Source organism: Giraffa tippelskirchi, chromosome X (genome assembly GCF_054371585.1).
Source record: "Giraffa tippelskirchi isolate mGirTip1 chromosome X, T2T-mGirTip1v1.2.pri, whole genome shotgun sequence".
NCBI lineage: Eukaryota > Metazoa > Chordata > Mammalia > Artiodactyla > Giraffidae > Giraffa > Giraffa tippelskirchi.
The window spans coordinates 125,635,162-125,652,451 of record NC_137289.1 but is presented as its reverse complement, the minus strand read 5'-3'; the positions used below and the strand labels follow the sequence as shown (position 1 = coordinate 125,652,451).

The window sequence follows — 17,290 nt, the reverse complement described above, 5'->3', positions numbered from 1 at the left end:
AAATGGCTCTCTGAGGAGGCCTTACAAATAGCTGTGAAAAGAAGAGAAGTGAAAAGCAAAGGAGAAAAGGAAAAATATTCCCATTTGAATGCAGAGTTCCAAAGAATAGCAAGGAGAGATAAGAAAGTCTTCCTGAGGGATCAATGCAAAGAAATAGAGGAAAACAACAGAATGGGAAAGACTAGAGGTCTCTTCAAGAAAATTAGAGATAACAAGGGAACATTTCATGCAAAGAGGGGCTCAATAAAGGACAGAAATGGTATGGACCTAACAGAAGCAGAAGACATTAAGAAGAGGTGGCAAGAATACAGAGAAGAACTGTACAAAAAAGATCTTCATGACCCGGATAACCACGATGGTGTGATCACTCACCTAGAGCCAGACATCCTGGAATGTGAAGTCAAGTGGGCCTTAGAAAGCATCACTACGAACAAAGGTAGTGGAGGTGATGGAATTCCAGTTGAGCTATTTCAAATCCTCACAGATGATGCTGTGAAAGTGTTGCACTCAATATGCCAGCAAATCTGGAAAACTCAGCAGTGGCCACAGGACTGGAAAAGGTCAGCTTTCATCCCAATCCCAAAGAAAGGCAATGCCAAAGAAGGCTCAAACTATTGCACAATTGCATTCATCTCACACGCTAGTAAAGTAATACTCAAAATTCTCCAAGCCAGGCTTCAGCAATACATGAACTGTGAACTTCCAGATGTTCAAGCTGGTTTTAGAAAAGGCAGAGGAACCAGAGATCAAATTGCCAACATCTGCTGGATCATCGAAAAAGCAAGAAAGTTCCAGAAAGGCATCTATTTCTGCTTTATTGACTATGCCAAAGCCTCTGACTGTGTGGATCACAATAAACTGTGGAAAATTCGGAAAGATATGGGAATACCAGACCACCTGACCTGCCTCTTGAGAAACCTGTATGTAGGTCAGGAAGCAACAGTTAGACATGGAACAATAGGCTGGTTCCAAATAGGAAAAGGAGTACGTCAAGGCTGTATATTGTCACCCTGCTTATTTAACTTATATGCAGAGTACATCATGAGAGACGCTGGGATGGAAGAATCACAAGCTGGAATCAAGATTGCCAGGAGAAATATCAATATCCTCAGGTATGCGGATGACACCACCCTTATGGCAGAAAGTGAAGAGGAACTAACAAGCCTCTTGATGAAAGTGAGAGAGGAGGGTGAAAAAGTTGGCTTAAAGCTCAACATTCAGAAATCTAAGATCATGGCATCTGGTCCCATCACTTCATGGAAAATAGATGGCAAAACAGTAGAAATAGTGGCAGACTTTATTTTTTGGGGCTCCAAAATCACTGCAGATGGTGATTGCAGCCATAAAATTAAAAGACACTTACTCTTTGGAAGGACAGTTATGACCAACCTAGATAGCATATTAAAAAGCAGAGACATAACTTTGATAGCAAAGGTCTGTCTAGTCAAGGCTATGGTTTTTCCAGTGGTCATGTATGGATGTGAGAGTTGGACTGTGAAGAAAGCTGAGTGCCAAAGTATTGATGCTTTTGAACTGTGGTATTGGAGAAGACTCTTGAGAGTCCCTTGGACTGCAAGGAGATCCAACCAGTCCATCCTGAAGGAGATCAGTCCTGGGTGTTCATTGGAAGGACTGATGTTGAAGCTGAAACTCCAACACTTTGGCCACCTCATGCGAAGTGTTGGCTCATTGGAAAAGACCCTGATGCTGGGAAGGATTGGGGGCAGGAGGAGAAGGGGACAACAGAGGATGAGATGGCTGGATGGCATCACTGACTCGATAGACATGAGTTTGGGTAAACTCCGGCAGTTGGTGATGGACAGGGAGACCTGGTGTGCTGTGATTCATGGGGTCGCAAAGAGTCGGACACGACTGAGTGACTGAACTGAACTGAGCTCTTACTATGTTTAGGATCTAAGTGCTCTTCATGTAATACCTCATTTAATTCTCCTAACCTTGAAGTAGACAGAAGTAATCTTACTTTACAGAGGAGAAAACTGATATCAGATAGTTTACTGAGATTAGTTGTTTGTTCAGGGTCACAAAGGTAGTAAGTGGCCAGCCCAGGCAGCTTGCCCTTAATACCTGGATGTGCTATTGCCATACATCATGGGTCCCTAACCTCTGGAACCTAATGTCTGATCATCTGAGGTGGAGTTGAGGTAATAATAATAGAAACAGAGAGTACAATAAATGTAATGCACTTGAATCATCCTGAAACCATCCCACCCTGCAATGTCCGTGGAAAAACTATCTTCCACGAAACTGGTCCCTGGTACCACATAGGTTGGGGACCGCTGCCATAGATCTTTAAAATGGCAATGGTGGGGGTTATGGAGGGAGAAGTATAAAAGCAAAGTTCCCAAATACAAATGTCAGATAAACCATGTTCATCAATATTGTTTGAGGAATAAACAAAACAGTAAAAGAGCAATTCTTTTTGTCCATATCCTCCTCATTGTTATGAGAGGTACTATGGTACTAAGATTTGCAGTAGTAACAGATATGAACACGAGTTTTGCATAATTCAGAAACCTCCAATGGAGCAATTTTAGATCCTTCTTATTTGTTTTCGGTCTCCTGACCTAGCACTTCTGCAGAAGAAAATGACCAGGAATGGTTGACACATTCAGCAACCAAAGGAGTCATGGAAAATGAGCAGTTTGAACATCAGACAGAGAGAGGGGAATTTTTCACCTGACTGCTCTTAGAATGAAACTTATACTTTCACCTTGATTATTACAACATGATTTCTATCAATGTAATCACCTGAAAACAACAGATACCGTGGAAACAGTTTTATAGAGTGAAACATGGCCGGTATTATGCAGACCCAATTACTTGAGATTTTAGCATGGGTATTACCAGGAGAGAAGAATTGCTTTCTACTGGACTTTTCTCCTGACAGAATGTAATAACTATGTATAGATTTCCCCAACCATTCAAAGTTATGAACTGGGATTTACCAAGGAGGGACGCATGTTTCAATATAGTATTATATACTTATTGAATATTTTTCTTTATTTAGCTGATACCTTTTTAAGTATGTCTAGAAGCCTCAGGGCAATAAAAAGGCAAGAGTGAAATATTCAAATAAGAAAATACACTTTTATGAGCAAGTATTTTATTTCTACGTGTTCCCTGAAAACCAAATCTATAACAAGAAAAATTCTATTTTGAACACGATTGAAACTTTATGAGTACTGAATTTCCATCCCATTTTATTGATTTCAAATGGAGAGATAAACTGAAGTATAGCAAGGCTGCAAATGACATTGTTTAGATAAACATATCTTGTCAGAATTATCCTAGTACCAGCAATAGAGGCTCCAGGCATATTTAGAGCTCAGATTCTGGTTTAGGCTCTTAATAAGCAACATGACAAGTCTCAACAGGCACTTGCTTTTAAGAAAATGCTTTATTGGACCATTTGGGTTGGAATCTTTCCACTATGCTAAAAATATTCACAAAGGTATTCATTTCTAAAAGACAAAAGCTTAGAAAAGCAGAACTATTCAAATCACTGGATATTTGCAGAGATACACAAACCTGCCCTCCAATCACTCAGTGTTAATCTACATCATGAGAAAGCGTCAATACAAGATCTAAAAAAGATTGCAAGGGATAATGGAAACTGTTTAGACAAAGCTGAATGGGTACTGCAAAATAGATTAGCGTTATTTTCCTCTTAGGGAGAAAAATGAAGTTATTTTTCATTAGGAAAATAACAAATGACTTTCTACATAGTGTGTTCAGATTTTCATAAACATCTTAGCCAAATTTCCATATTTCTCAGGCAAGAAACAGAGTACTTAACTGTGTAGTGGGGATTCAGTCTCATAACTCATTCACTAAGATTCACTCTTTGGGCCTGTGTGTCTCAGCCTGGTGAGGGAAGCCTCGTGGTTCCACTCTGAGGGAGGAACATTCTGTCAGTTGGACAGCTATCTATGTTGGTCATTACAAGGCAATTTTGTTCTTGTATGGCTGGTTATAGAAATGACATCCTATACATTACACATAATTAGAGCACTTAAGCACATTCTTCCTATCCAAACTAGCTGTGAAAGAGACTGACTAGTTTCTTACCAAATTAATTGTTCTTTTTCCTGGACTCAACGTTGGACAATATTTTCCAGTTTCCCTTGCAGTTAGATGTGGCCATGTGACAAGTTGTAGCCAACAGATTATGAAGAAAGTAATGTGTACGACTTCCAGGCATGGCTCATAGTAAATTCCAGTGGTCAATACTGGTTCCTCACCTGCCCAGTTAAACGCATAACACTTTGATGTTCTATGTTAGAAGGGGCTTGGGTCCTTGAATGACTTCATTATGGGCTGCTTACTGTGGAATATACCAGAATAAAAAGTCAACTTCTACTGTTCTAAACTACTAAGATTTACTTTACTTGCTGTAGTGGCTGCTGCTGCTGGTTAGTCCCTAAGTCATGTCCGACTCTTTGCAACCCCATGGACGGTAGCCCACCAGGCTCCTCTGTCCATAGGATTGCCCAGGCAAGAATACTGGAGTGGGTTGTCATTTCCTTCTCCAGGGGATCTTTCTGACCCAGGGATAGAACCCCTCTCACTTGCTTGGCAGGCGGATTCTTTACTGCTGAGCCACCTGGGGAGCCTGTTGTAGTGGCTACTGTCACCTAATAATACCTCAGCATATATCCAAATACATTGTTTGATCAACAATAAAGAGTTAAAATGTCAAAATCAAGAAGAGTCTATTTTAATTAATATTCACTACAACTCAAAGAGGAAATGTCTTCAGGAAGTGAATCTAAACATCCATAATTGCAGATTGAAATAGTCTTTAGTCTTAGTCCTAGGGATTAAGGTCATTAACAAAAACAACAAAACAAGATGAGAAGTGGTAAACATTTTACACGGAACAGACTTCTAAGCCAGAAGGAGACATTTGCAAATTCCAAGATCTGCTCTTTGCTTGTTTTGTTAGCATGAGCAATTTGATTAATCATTCTCTGAAACTGTTTCCTCATCTATAAAATGGGGATTATGAAATGTAGCCAACAGGATTTTATAAAGATTTTATACATACACATACACACCTCACATACTGCCTGATACCTGGGAGGTATTCAACAAAATTAATAGCTACTAACACTATTTACCTAATAAATGCAAGCATGAGTAATATTTTCTGAATATTAAATGTTTCTTTCAAAAGATTAACCAGAACTTTTGATTTTTGTTACTCTTTCCCCTCCCCCAACATACTGGCAGCCAGACACTCTGCTTTCTACTTCCTTAGGGAAGTGTTGACACAACAGAATGTATATTATGAAGACATAGACTCTCGGTTTTTAAGTTTCAAAAGCCTAGGCCTGGTGTACGACAAAAGCTTTGGAAAGAAAAAAAGAATGATTAAACAAAGGTTTTTCCTCCTCCTGCACTAGAAAACACTCCTCCGGAAGTGGGAAGGGACATAAGGGGACATTGCAGGGGAAGTAAGAAAATTTAGTATCAGTATGTATCCCTGGAGGGAAGAGAGGGGGAAGGAAGGGTGGAAACCCAGGGAGATCCAAGAGGCTTTGCTAGCTGAGGTGACCTCGGCCTTATTTCTAAGAAAAGCCTTTGAGAAAAATATGATGGAGAGCAGTTTCCTTTACTCTCCTCTCTAGCCCTCTTTCTGACCTCATGCACAGTCACTCTGAAGCATCCTGTGTAAAGAGAGTATGTGCAATGTCTAGTCAGGTAGACCTTAAAGAACCTCTCAAAGTTCCCACTACCTCCCCCGCAGTGTGGCATGAGGAATGGTACAAAGATCTCTGATATTACACAATGAGGGCAACCGAGCAGCAGAGAGACGTCCAGATCTGAAAGTGCCACTGCAGACAGGAAAGAAAAAAATGGTCCTGGAAGAAACCGCCTGCTTGAACCAACAACCAAGGATATGAGGAGAGAATGGCATCTCCATGGATGCCAGCCCAGATACATGGCAACTGAGGAGGAGGAGATGTTCTGCCACAACCATGCTCGCCACTCCATGCTTTGCAACGACATAAATCTGGATTGATGAATTTTATCTTTTATCTATTTCCTGGAATTACATTCGGTTATTGAAAGATAACACTATGGTCTGAAAAACCTTAGTTACAATAGTCTCAATATTTTTATACGTAATGGAGGTGTATGAACTTAAGTCATTAGAGAAGCTTTTCATACATCTTTCCCTAGGTTTCACATGCCTGTTAAAAGAGAAACTTACTTCGATCAGTAATGATGGTCCTGGCCTCTTGATTGCTGGTCTTGTTTTTCAAATTCTGGGCAGCAGTAATGAGTTCTTCCAACTGGGGGTGCCTCTGCTCCAAGTCCTGCAGTGTTGCCTAAAGGAACAAAAGGAACAATACTGAGATCCTCCAGCACTGTGCATTCCTTTTATGGGTAATTTTCAAAAACCAACCAAGGCACTTTTAGAAATAAAACAAGATGTTATTATATATAAATCTCTAATGTGTTAGGCTTTACAGAGAGCAATTTAACAAGAAATGTGTTTCATTTTTCGATACCAAAAATATTTCAAGTGAAAATCTTGATTATGGGTTTGCTTCACTAGTTAAGAGCTTACATGGAGTCGTTTCGGTGTTCCTGGGTTTACGTACACCAATATATGAGTGCCACGAGTAACCAATGTAATTCTGAATTATGAAAATGTATTTAAGATACTGATGGCTATTTATACTTGTAATCTCATGTTGTGCAGTGTCAAAATTGAGGTGTATATTTTAGAAACAGAAAAGACAGAGACGTGATTTAAGAGAGAATTTATTTAACTTCTTTGTGCTTAAAATTTCTCACCTATAAAATGAGAAGATGATGTAGATGAGCTAAATTAATCTTTTCCCAAAATTGACTCTAGTAAGATTCAACTGATTCCTTTGCCTCACTTTAGAGTGAATGAATTAGATGGGATGAGGAGGGCTGTGAATCAACATTTTTAACAAATTTTCTAATGTTCATGATCAGGCAAGCTTAGAAAGCATCAGACTAGAAGTTAGTATTCGTATTTTGTATTAAAACTGACTTTAATACTGCTTTTAAAAAAGTACCAAAGAGAATGAAGCCAACATATATATATATATATATGGGCTTCTCTTGTGGCCCAGCTGGTAAAGAATCTGCCTGCAATGCAGGAGACCTGGGTTCGATCCCTGGGTTGGGAAGATTCCCTGGAGAAGGGAAAGGCTACCCACTCCAGTATTCTGGCCTGGAGAATTCCATGGACTGTATAGTTCATGGAGTCTCAAAGAGTCAGAAACGAGCGAGCGACTTTTACTTTCATCTATATATATATATGAAAGATAACATTCCAACTGAGTTCCTCCATATATATCAGTATACACACACACACACACACATATATCAGTTCCGTCATATATATCAGAACTCAGTATGGAGAAATATATATATATATATATCTTCCATATATACACATGCATATATATATGTTGGGTTGCACCCCACAGACCCACAAAGCCTGCACTTGCTCAACTTCATGACTGAAAAAAGAGCCCAGAGTCAGCGACAGAGACATCAGTGGTCTAATGGATGGGGGAGCTTACACGTCTGAAGCAAGGTCCTGGGGTGACACCCTACCATGTATAGCAGAGGGTGGGGAGCAAGTGGTAGTAATCTTCATTGGGGGAGGGGAGGAGGGATGGCTAGTTACAGGAGAAATGATATCAGATGGGCTCATTAGTTATCAGGGAAACCAGCAGAGGACATGCCCCTCATTGCCTCTTTGATAAGCACAATCACCAGTCAAGGCCTGCGCCAGGTACTGTACATAGGAAAGTCAGTCATGTGCAGAGGATAGAAGGGAAGCAGGCAGTGGTCAATCAGGGACATACAGAGAGCAAGAGAACAGCCATCTTGAGTAGCCTGATCATACAATACATACTTAATAGGTAGCAATGTTCTCCTTCCCCCAACTGTCCATTTATTGCCTCTGTCATCTATTCTCTCTACACGAAGGGCCAAAACCCCAGTGATATTTTCAAAGAAGTTTGGGAAAAGTAAGGTATCTCCTTTGTCCTTGTACTAAAACTGAATACTTTTTATTGGTTTGAATTACTTTAAAACTGCCATGTGACAGATGTTTTACACACATTTCCTCATTTTTATTCTCCTAATAACCACACTAAAAAACTAAGCCAGAAGTCTTCATGGTTTTAAATCTTATGCTCTTTCTACTACCACATGAGGCCAATGAAAGTCAAGAGGTGAAATGTGGTAGATGGTAAAGTTCATGGAAATTAGTTATCTACTATGCCCTTTGACTGGTGCTGATCTTCTAAAGACTTTTGTATTTAGAAAGGCCAAGTTTTGATCATTCTGTAGTGTTTCTCTTGTGAAGAGGTAGGAAATAGGCTTGTGATTTGAGCTCAATTGCTTTTATTGCTATTAAAATAATGGGAAGAACTTACCCAAACATTGCCCATCTATTTTGAGCATTTTCCCCTCTCTGTATTGAAAAATTGAAGGGGTTAACTTTTAACAAATTTTCCACATTTGTAAGCTGTGATTGCTCAGAAGAAAAATCCAATTTTCAGGTTTCTAACTTTTATGGTTTCTTTACACAAAAGTGTGTTTGAAATATGGAACAAATTGCCAAAGACAGCTATTGAAGTAAGTGGCATAAGTCAGTTGGAGAGTCCTGAACAAATTCTAAAGTAGGAAGCATATAGTCACAGATAGATCTTACGAAAAATGTTTTCCAGGGTTAGAATGTTACACTCTGGTCACCTGTGACACAGCAAGCTGAAAAGTTACTTTGGAATTTCTAACTCTTAAATGTATAATACATTCAATAATAGATTTTTGAAAAATAGACTTACCCAGAAACCATAAATTCAAATCTTCCCCTCTAAATGCAGAGAGCTAGCAAAGTACATACATTCATTTATTTACTGACTCATTCTTTCATTCTATAAATATCAAGTGCTACGCACTGTTTCAGGTCTTATGGACATAGTAGTAAATGAATACATTAGGCATGATTTATGCAATTTAAGTAAAAATTTGTGTTTTTTGACACTTGGAAATTTTTATATAGCAAAGATGATCTTTATTGTCATTTTCCTTTGATTTCATATTAACCCATCCTCAATCAACCAGGCCATTCTTTGCATCTAAATTCTGGATACGTAACCCCAAGGATGGCTATGATTTTTCCCTTCTTTTAGGATTACAAAGTTCATTTAAGAAGTCTGTTGTAGAAGTAACTTGATCAACTCTAATCTGAACTTTTACCAGGCTCCAAATTAAACCTGACCACAATGAACAGCTTTTACTGATGAAATTAGCAAGCATGTCAATTTAGACTTAAAACAAGCCATTTTCCTCTCTAATGAACAAAATAGGTCTCAGGGTATTGTGAAACCTGTTCTCTAGTTGGGTGATTCTCTAATTCTGCTGACAGACACATACTTTGTAAGCACCTGAGAAGATTATTAATGACATTCTTTGAAGCAGCCTCCTTAAAAATCCAAGGAGATTTACGACTGCAATAAAACTATGCCTTTCTAAAATATTGCAAAACAAAATTATAGTCCTATCCCACTTTCGGGTCAACACGGACAAATGTCCATTTCAAAAAAGAAACTGTACAATAATAATAATGTGTGAATATATATTATATATATGGGATTTATGAGATGCTAATAGGAAAGACTGAAAGTGGGAGGAGAAGGGGACGACAGAGGATTAGATGGTTGGGTGGCATCACCGACACGATGGACATGAGTGTGAGCAGGCTCCGGGAGTTGGTGATGGACAGGGAAGCCTGGTGTGCTGCAGTCCATGGGGTCACAAAGAGTTGGACACGACTGAGTGACTGAACTGAACTGAATATACTAATTAAACAGTGGTTTCACAGTAGAGCAGAATAGGAATTTTCTTCAATTTTCTTTCCAAAAATAAAGGGAAGGATTTGAATATGACATTCATTTAACATTGTTTTTTGTTAAGATAGTATACAAACAGTGACTGAAAGATCTTCATGCTAAAACACAGGACACATGCACGCAATGGGAGGAACAACTGTTTCTTCTTTTCATTTGGTTTTCTTTTGAGTGTACTCTAGTTGCTATCACAATTTCTTTGACTTGACAACTTAGTTTCATAATCCTATAAATTCTCAAATACAATGACCTTCATCTGAGCTACCCACAGATGAGAGAACACTTTGGATCTAATCATTACTCATACTACCCACTTCCAAAATATCCACCTACAAAATTTCATTTTCTGCCCCCAATCTGGTAGCAGATGGTACTCTCTCAAAAACACTGTTTCTCCTCTAATCTTCATCCTCATTTGACCTCCAGTTGGATTCCATTGTTCAAATTCTTTATTCTGGGTTTAGTGGTCTATATTTGTTATACTAAACTGGTAGAATGCTAATTATGCTTATTTTTCGTATATGAGCACAGATACTTATAACTTAAGTGAATAAAACTAAAACTATTACATGCTTAACAGTATCTAAACATGATAATTGAGCACATCTACATGGACCTATCATTCTGGAAGAAATAAGCACAAAGGAAGAAAGGAATCAATGCTATTTCTAAGGAGTCATAAGCCAGCTACTCGGCTTTGCTAAAAACAGCTTACCCCTTGGAGATGAGAATTCATCATGGATTCCACTAGCTGAGCAAAGATGGAGGAAAAAAAAAAAAGATCTTCAAATACAAAGTGAATCAGAAGTCGTTAATCCTACTAAGTCTCCCCAGGGTTGAGAGAAGTGGTTATAAATAGCAATCCTATGAAAAAGCAGCTAAACAATGGAGACATGCATACCAAAAGTAGGTCATTTTAGACTCTTAGAAAGAATTACACTTTGTAATGGTGTTTGTTAAAACGAAATTCTACCTAAATAATACTCCAATAGAAAACTCTATATGTGTAGTTGAATATTTAGTATTTATATGTCTAAGCAAAGACCTTAACCAGAAACTTGTTATACTTTTAGTATTTTTCTACAAAAATCAACAATCTTCACATAGTTAAACTTAGAACAAAGGTCTATGGTGATTTTCAGTTGTTGCCATTTTCAGGAAATAAGCATGAATCCAACTCACATATTATGTAAAAATGGAGACCTTAGGCTCTTATTTACAACTTTAAAAAACTAACATTAAAGATTGACAAGGTGAGAGAGTTTATAGAATTACTTTATGTCTGGAAGAAAATCAACATTTAAGTCAGGTGGGTCCTAAATTGTAGTCTTTCTAGTAATCCAAAGAGATTTACCTGTGAGGATGCTAATCATCTGTCTAGCTTTCAACTGCCTCACTGAGCACCTTAATTCTGGCTTCTATTCTTGCATTCAGCTGCCTCTGCAAATAGATGGGCCAGATTCAAAGTTGTCTTTGTTGTCCTCCACTTCCTCACTTCTCATGTGCATTGTAAACTGACTTGGATATTTTCCTGCTGGGAAGAAGTTCCCTACTTCTCTGAATGTTCTACCAGCATCTCAGTTGCTAACTTCTTCATAAGCACCTTCTAACGGTGGTTAGCCTTTTGTCATTCATTCACTCAAAAAATACCTTTTAAAAAGCACTTTACTTTTATATAGGCTTCCTGTGTGTGGCTCAGCTGGTAAAGAATCCGCCTGCAATGTGGGAGATCTGGGTTCGATCCCTGGGTTAGGAAGATCCCCTGGAGAAGGGAAAGGCTACCCACTCCAGTATTCTGGCCTGGAGAATTCCATGGACTGTATAGTCCATGGGGTCACAAAGAGTCAGACATGACTGAGTGACTTTCACTTTTACTTCACTTTACTTTTATGTAATCTGAAACTTATGGAAAATACATAAGAATGGTCAAAGAATTCACATGTACCCTTCACCCAGATTCACTGTTAATATTTTGTCACATTTTATCATATATCATTCTAACATTACATATATATATATGTGTGTATATATATATATAGTATCTGTGTATGTAATATTATATTTCTTTTCAGAACCATTTGAGAATAATCTGTAGATAGCATGTCTTTTTGATACTTCAGTGTTCGTTTTTTAAAAAGCAAGTGCATTCTCTGACATAATCTCAGCTTAATTATAATTCAGGAAATTTAATGTGGTTTTAGTACTATAATCTAATCTACATTCTTTATTCATAATATAAAGATTACTCCTTTAATTGCCTTTCATTTACTGGTCCAGCCTCATGTATCTCTTTAGTCACCTTTAATCTGAAATAATTCATTGCCTTTCTTTGAATTTCTTTTCACTGACTGTTTCGAAGAACATGGGCCAGGCATTTTGTAGAATGTACCCCAATTTGGGTTTCAGTGAATATTTTTAAGTATTTATGTTATGCCAGTCATTGAGCTAGTTATAAGGATATAGCAGTAAAGGAGGAAAAATTATTATTTTCAAGTGAAAGATGAACTAGTAGTGAGGACAGGCAGTAAACATGCAGTTATAATAAACTGAGAGAGTATTATGATAGGAGAGGCACAAGGAGTTATCAAAGCCTACAGCAGAGATATCTAGACAAATTTAGGGTATCAAAGGGAGTGTTCTAAAAAAAGTAGAGCTCACTTGGTCCTTGGGGCTTATTTGTCTAAATTATACAATTTTTTGGTGTATAAATTTTAAGCTCTATTTTTCAGATTTTTTTCAGCTTTATTTGGGTAGATTTGACAAATAGAAAATGTATATACAAGTATAAAATTTGTTTTTATATATGTATACATTGTGAAATGATCACCACAATCAAACTAGTTAACATATCCACCATCTCACATAGTTACCTTTTCTTTGCATGTGTGTGATGAAAACACCCAAGATCTACTCTCTTAGTAAGTTTCAAGTATACATTATTACCCTCAGCCCATGACAACCATCACTCTACTGTTTCTCAGAGTTCCACTGCTTTTAGATTTTACATATAAGTAAGACTTCATAGTATTTGCTGTTCTATGTCTGGCTTATTTCACTTAGTGTCATGTCTTCTAAGTTCATCTATGTTATCAAAAATGGCAGGATTTCCCCCTTCTTAAGTATTAATAATATCCAATGTAAATATACCTATACCACAATTTCTTTATCCACTCATCCATTGATGGACATTTAAAGTGCTTCCATATCTTGGCCATTGTGAATAATGCTGCAGTGAACAAGGGAGTGCAGAGATATCTCTTTGGGATCCTGACTCCATTTCCTTTAGATATAAACCCAGAAGTGAGATTGCTGGATCATACGGTATTTCTACTTTTAATCTTTTGAGAAACCTCCTTACCAACAGTGTACGGAGGTTCCCTTTTCTCCATAGCCTCATGAACAGTTGTAATCTCTTGTCTTTTTGCTAATAGCCATTCTAACAGGTGTGAGGTAATTTTCACTGTGATTTTGATTTGTGTTTCCCTGATGATGAGTGATGTTGAGTACTTCTCATAGGGCTGTTGGTCATTTGGATGTCTTCTTTGGAAAAAGGTTTATTCAGGAACTCTGCTCAATGTTACATGGCAGCCTGGATGGGAGAGGAATTTGAGGCAGAATAGATACATGTATATGTATGGCTGAGTCCCTTCACTGTCCACCTGAAACTATCACAACATTGTTAATCAGCTATATACCAATAAAAAATAAAAAGTTAAAAAAATAAATATAGTAAAATGGAAAAAAAATAAAAGGACCTACTGGGAACTCTACTCAATACTCTGTAATGGCCTATGTGGAAAAAGAATCTAAAAAGGAGTGTATTTTAAAAATGTATAATTGCTCTACTTTGCTATACATCTGAATTTAGCATAACGTTGTATTCGGTTGGACAAAAATTTCGTTCAGGTTTTTCCATGTGATCTGATGGAAAAATCCGAATTAAGTTTATATTACAAAAAAAAAAAAAAAAACCACTGAGCTAGGAAGCCTTTCCTGCCTTTAACAGAATGTGAGAAGTAGGTGCAGGGAGAGGACCTTGACAGAATCTGTGGCTGTCAGTAAGGGAACCTAGTCACCTCTGGACTCACTCTCTTGTCACCCTCTGCTAAACTAGTGACTCCCATTAGGAAGACACAACAAGTGGGTTATCAGGTCCATTGCTGTTGCCCATGTTATTTGGCCTCCCAGGGTAGGATAGGAAGTTAGAATGTGGATCTGAGAAACTGTCCAGCAAAAGTACCAAAGTGGATGGTAAAGAGAAAAACAACCACTAAAAGGAATCAGTGAAGGGAGGAACCATATATGAGACTTCTCAGGAAAGACTTCATGGAAGAAATGGTTCACACTGCCCTTGAACCTTGGGAGATTTGGCTAGGTCATGGGGTGGGCAGTATTATTAGGGAAGGGAAAGCAGGAGTAAAGGCAAGGATATGAAAAACAAAGCCTCAACTGGGCTGGCTGGTGTCTAGGATTCACTGGAAATAATGGCAGATAAGCTTAGATAGGCATAGATGGTGGAGGTAGTTTATGGTGGGCTTTTTAAAAAGTTTGGATTTTATCATGAGAAAATGGGAAACAATAAAGACTAGAAAAATTGAAGCTATGGGAGTCAAGATTTTTGTAATCCATTGGACACCTTATTCTTTCTGGCTGAAATACCTTCCTTGGAAGTTCCTAGTTCTCTCTTGGAAATATAGTCAACAGATAACCATAAATACAATTGTTGATTGACCAACTGACTGGACACAGAAATGGGAAACAAGAAAGATAATTACCAAATAAATTCCACCCTGGGTGTGAAAATGATTTGAACATTGTATGTATTATAAATATTACTGATCATTTTGCTAACTTTAAAAACAAAATATGTGGTAGATATCTAAGAAAAGTGCCTCAGCCTCCCAAATGTGAAACCTTTCTTATAATGGTATAATACAAATTAATCTAATATTAGTATGTTATTTTTGATACAAATTCTTTCTTTTTGTTGAAAAAGAGATTATGATGATCATTTCCAAGTTATTCTGTCACAGAAAACTTGAAAGATTGATTTACTTGTCATTTCATAAAATCCTTAACATGCAAAAATGAAAACTCATTTCAGTTGTACAAGCCAGTACGTAAATAATGTGGACTAAATTGGGGATCTTGAAATGTAATTTCAAAGTCAAGAAGAAAAGAAGAATTTCAGGCTCCAATTTGTTGATAATGATTTGCAAATACAGTTCTAAGCTGACAGAAAGGGTGCTGATATTTTTAGCTATTCAACATTAGATGTATTAGTTATTCTCCATCGTTCACATGTCTTGAAACTCTATTGTTCTGTAAATTTAGCATTTTGACAAAGGATAATTGGGGCAGTTTTAAGATCAGTTTTTGTCACATGTATCACATTTGCAGGCTTTTGGTATTTTGACCCAATACAATAAGTAGTTTTTTACCCCTACATACATTTTAGAAGAAAGGAAAAACTGAAATTATTTTACAATGCACATGTTTTAGAACTATTCCTGCTCAAAGTTTGCTTTATTCATTTCTTGTTCTATCTTGAAAAACACCATTTCGGAATCATTTTCACTTCAACTGGTCGAGATAAATTTTCTTTTATCTCATCAGAGTACCCTATACAACAGATTGAATTATAAGTGAACCAAATTAATAAAATGGAGGATAAATTACATAACATGAATAGTGAAATGTAACTATTTGAGAGCATTGTTTCTAATATTTTGCCTTGTACAGAACCTTCTGATTTTGCTTCCAAAAGATGTTGTCCAAAGCCTATATAAATTCCCGATAAAGGATGCTAGAGATGACAGATAACTGAGCACTGGTCAATCAAACGGGCAGGAAATATTTGACAGTATTCTATGCACAATACAGCACAGTAGGGCATGTTTCTTGCGGGTGATACAGGATGGCATAAAAGAACATCCCTAGTGATGTCAATGAACTTGCAACGCAGTTAGGGAGACGAACTTCAGGTCTACCCAGGTGTGCTCACACAGGCAGTTGGCCAATAACGGAAGATCATACGTAAATGACAAATGCAAGAGTCCACTGACTGCAGACTCTATGCTAACGAGATTCTGAAGAATGGGATTTTAATATGAGCATGTTCAGGGAAAGTGTCACAGACGACCAGGAACCTGGACTGTAACTTGGGAGATTGAATGGGATCCATAATGACTTAGTGATGAGAGAGAGGAGATTCCAGGACAAGGACTGAGCTCCAACCAATGTATGGAGGTCTGAATATGCTAGGGTGTTTGGACAGAAGTGAGGAGGGCAGCTTTGTAGTGGGCAGAAAATTATGATGACTTTGATCAAGTTGGGAAAAGAGGCTGGGGCTGTGAATACAAGATGAATAAAGAAATTACGTTGAAGGCAATGGGGACTGTTTAGAGGTCTTAGAACAGAGGAATGCCAAAATAAAAGTGGCATTTTAGAACTATTAACCTTGCACCATTGCATCCAAAGTCCTTCTGAGGAGAAGACTGAAAAACTCAATTGCAGCGATACAAGAAAAATCTCATCTATCTCCTCTTTGACTAAATTTCCTGTCATGAAAACACACAAAACATTTCTAATTTAGCCTGAGGCATCCTTTTATTTCAGGAAAAAATTACCCCATTGAATATAAATGAAATAAATTCAACCCCAAGTCTTGTAAAGAACTATCCCAGAGAATTATTAAACAGATTTTCTATCTTATTTGTACTATATCAAATAGGATGAGGGTAGAAAGGGACTGTGGTTTCAGTTTAGAAAGAAGTAAGCATTCAGAATGCTTTGTTAAACTCTTAAATTCTTGCTCTAAAGAATAAACAGAGGGCTTCCCTGGGGGCTCAGTGGTAAAGAATCCTCCTGCCAATGCAGGAGACATGGGTTCTATCTCTGGTCCATGAAGATCCCACATGATGCAGAGCAACTAAGCCCATGCGCCACAACTACTGAGCCCTCATACCACAATTAGAGAAGCCCACAAACCACAGCTAGAGAAAGTCTACACGTAGCAACGAAGACCCAGCGCAGCCAAAAATAAATACATAAATATTTTTTTAAAAAAAGAATCTTTAAGAATAAACAGAGACTTTCAGAATATGAGAACTGGGATTTCTCCAGAAACATAACTTTAAAGATTAGTATCAGTAGTAACAAGAATTATCAATAGAATATTATGATGCCACATTTTGTGAACCTAACTTTTCAGTGTCCCTTTTTTAGTCTTATTACTGCATCAGCTACATAATACTCTGTTTGGGAAATGAGTGTTCAGACAATACTCTCATTTCTCGGAAAGAGCTTGACTGTTATTTGACAAGTACTGTACTAATCCCTTAAAAAAATGAGTCAAA

General features: G+C 37.6%; 1 protein-coding gene across 3 annotated transcripts in view; it reads right to left on the bottom strand.

The window, feature by feature from the left end:
• DMD (dystrophin) overlaps positions 1-17,290 on the bottom strand; it is a 2,147,259-nt gene that overhangs the window by 631,320 nt on the left and 1,498,649 nt on the right. For all 3 annotated transcript variants that reach the window (XM_081564318.1, XM_081564319.1, XM_081564320.1), the window contains one exon: positions 6,239-6,356. In XM_081564318.1, coding sequence (XP_081420444.1) covers positions 6,239-6,356 — 118 coding nt within the window. The remainder of the gene's footprint in view (positions 1-6,238; positions 6,357-17,290) is intronic.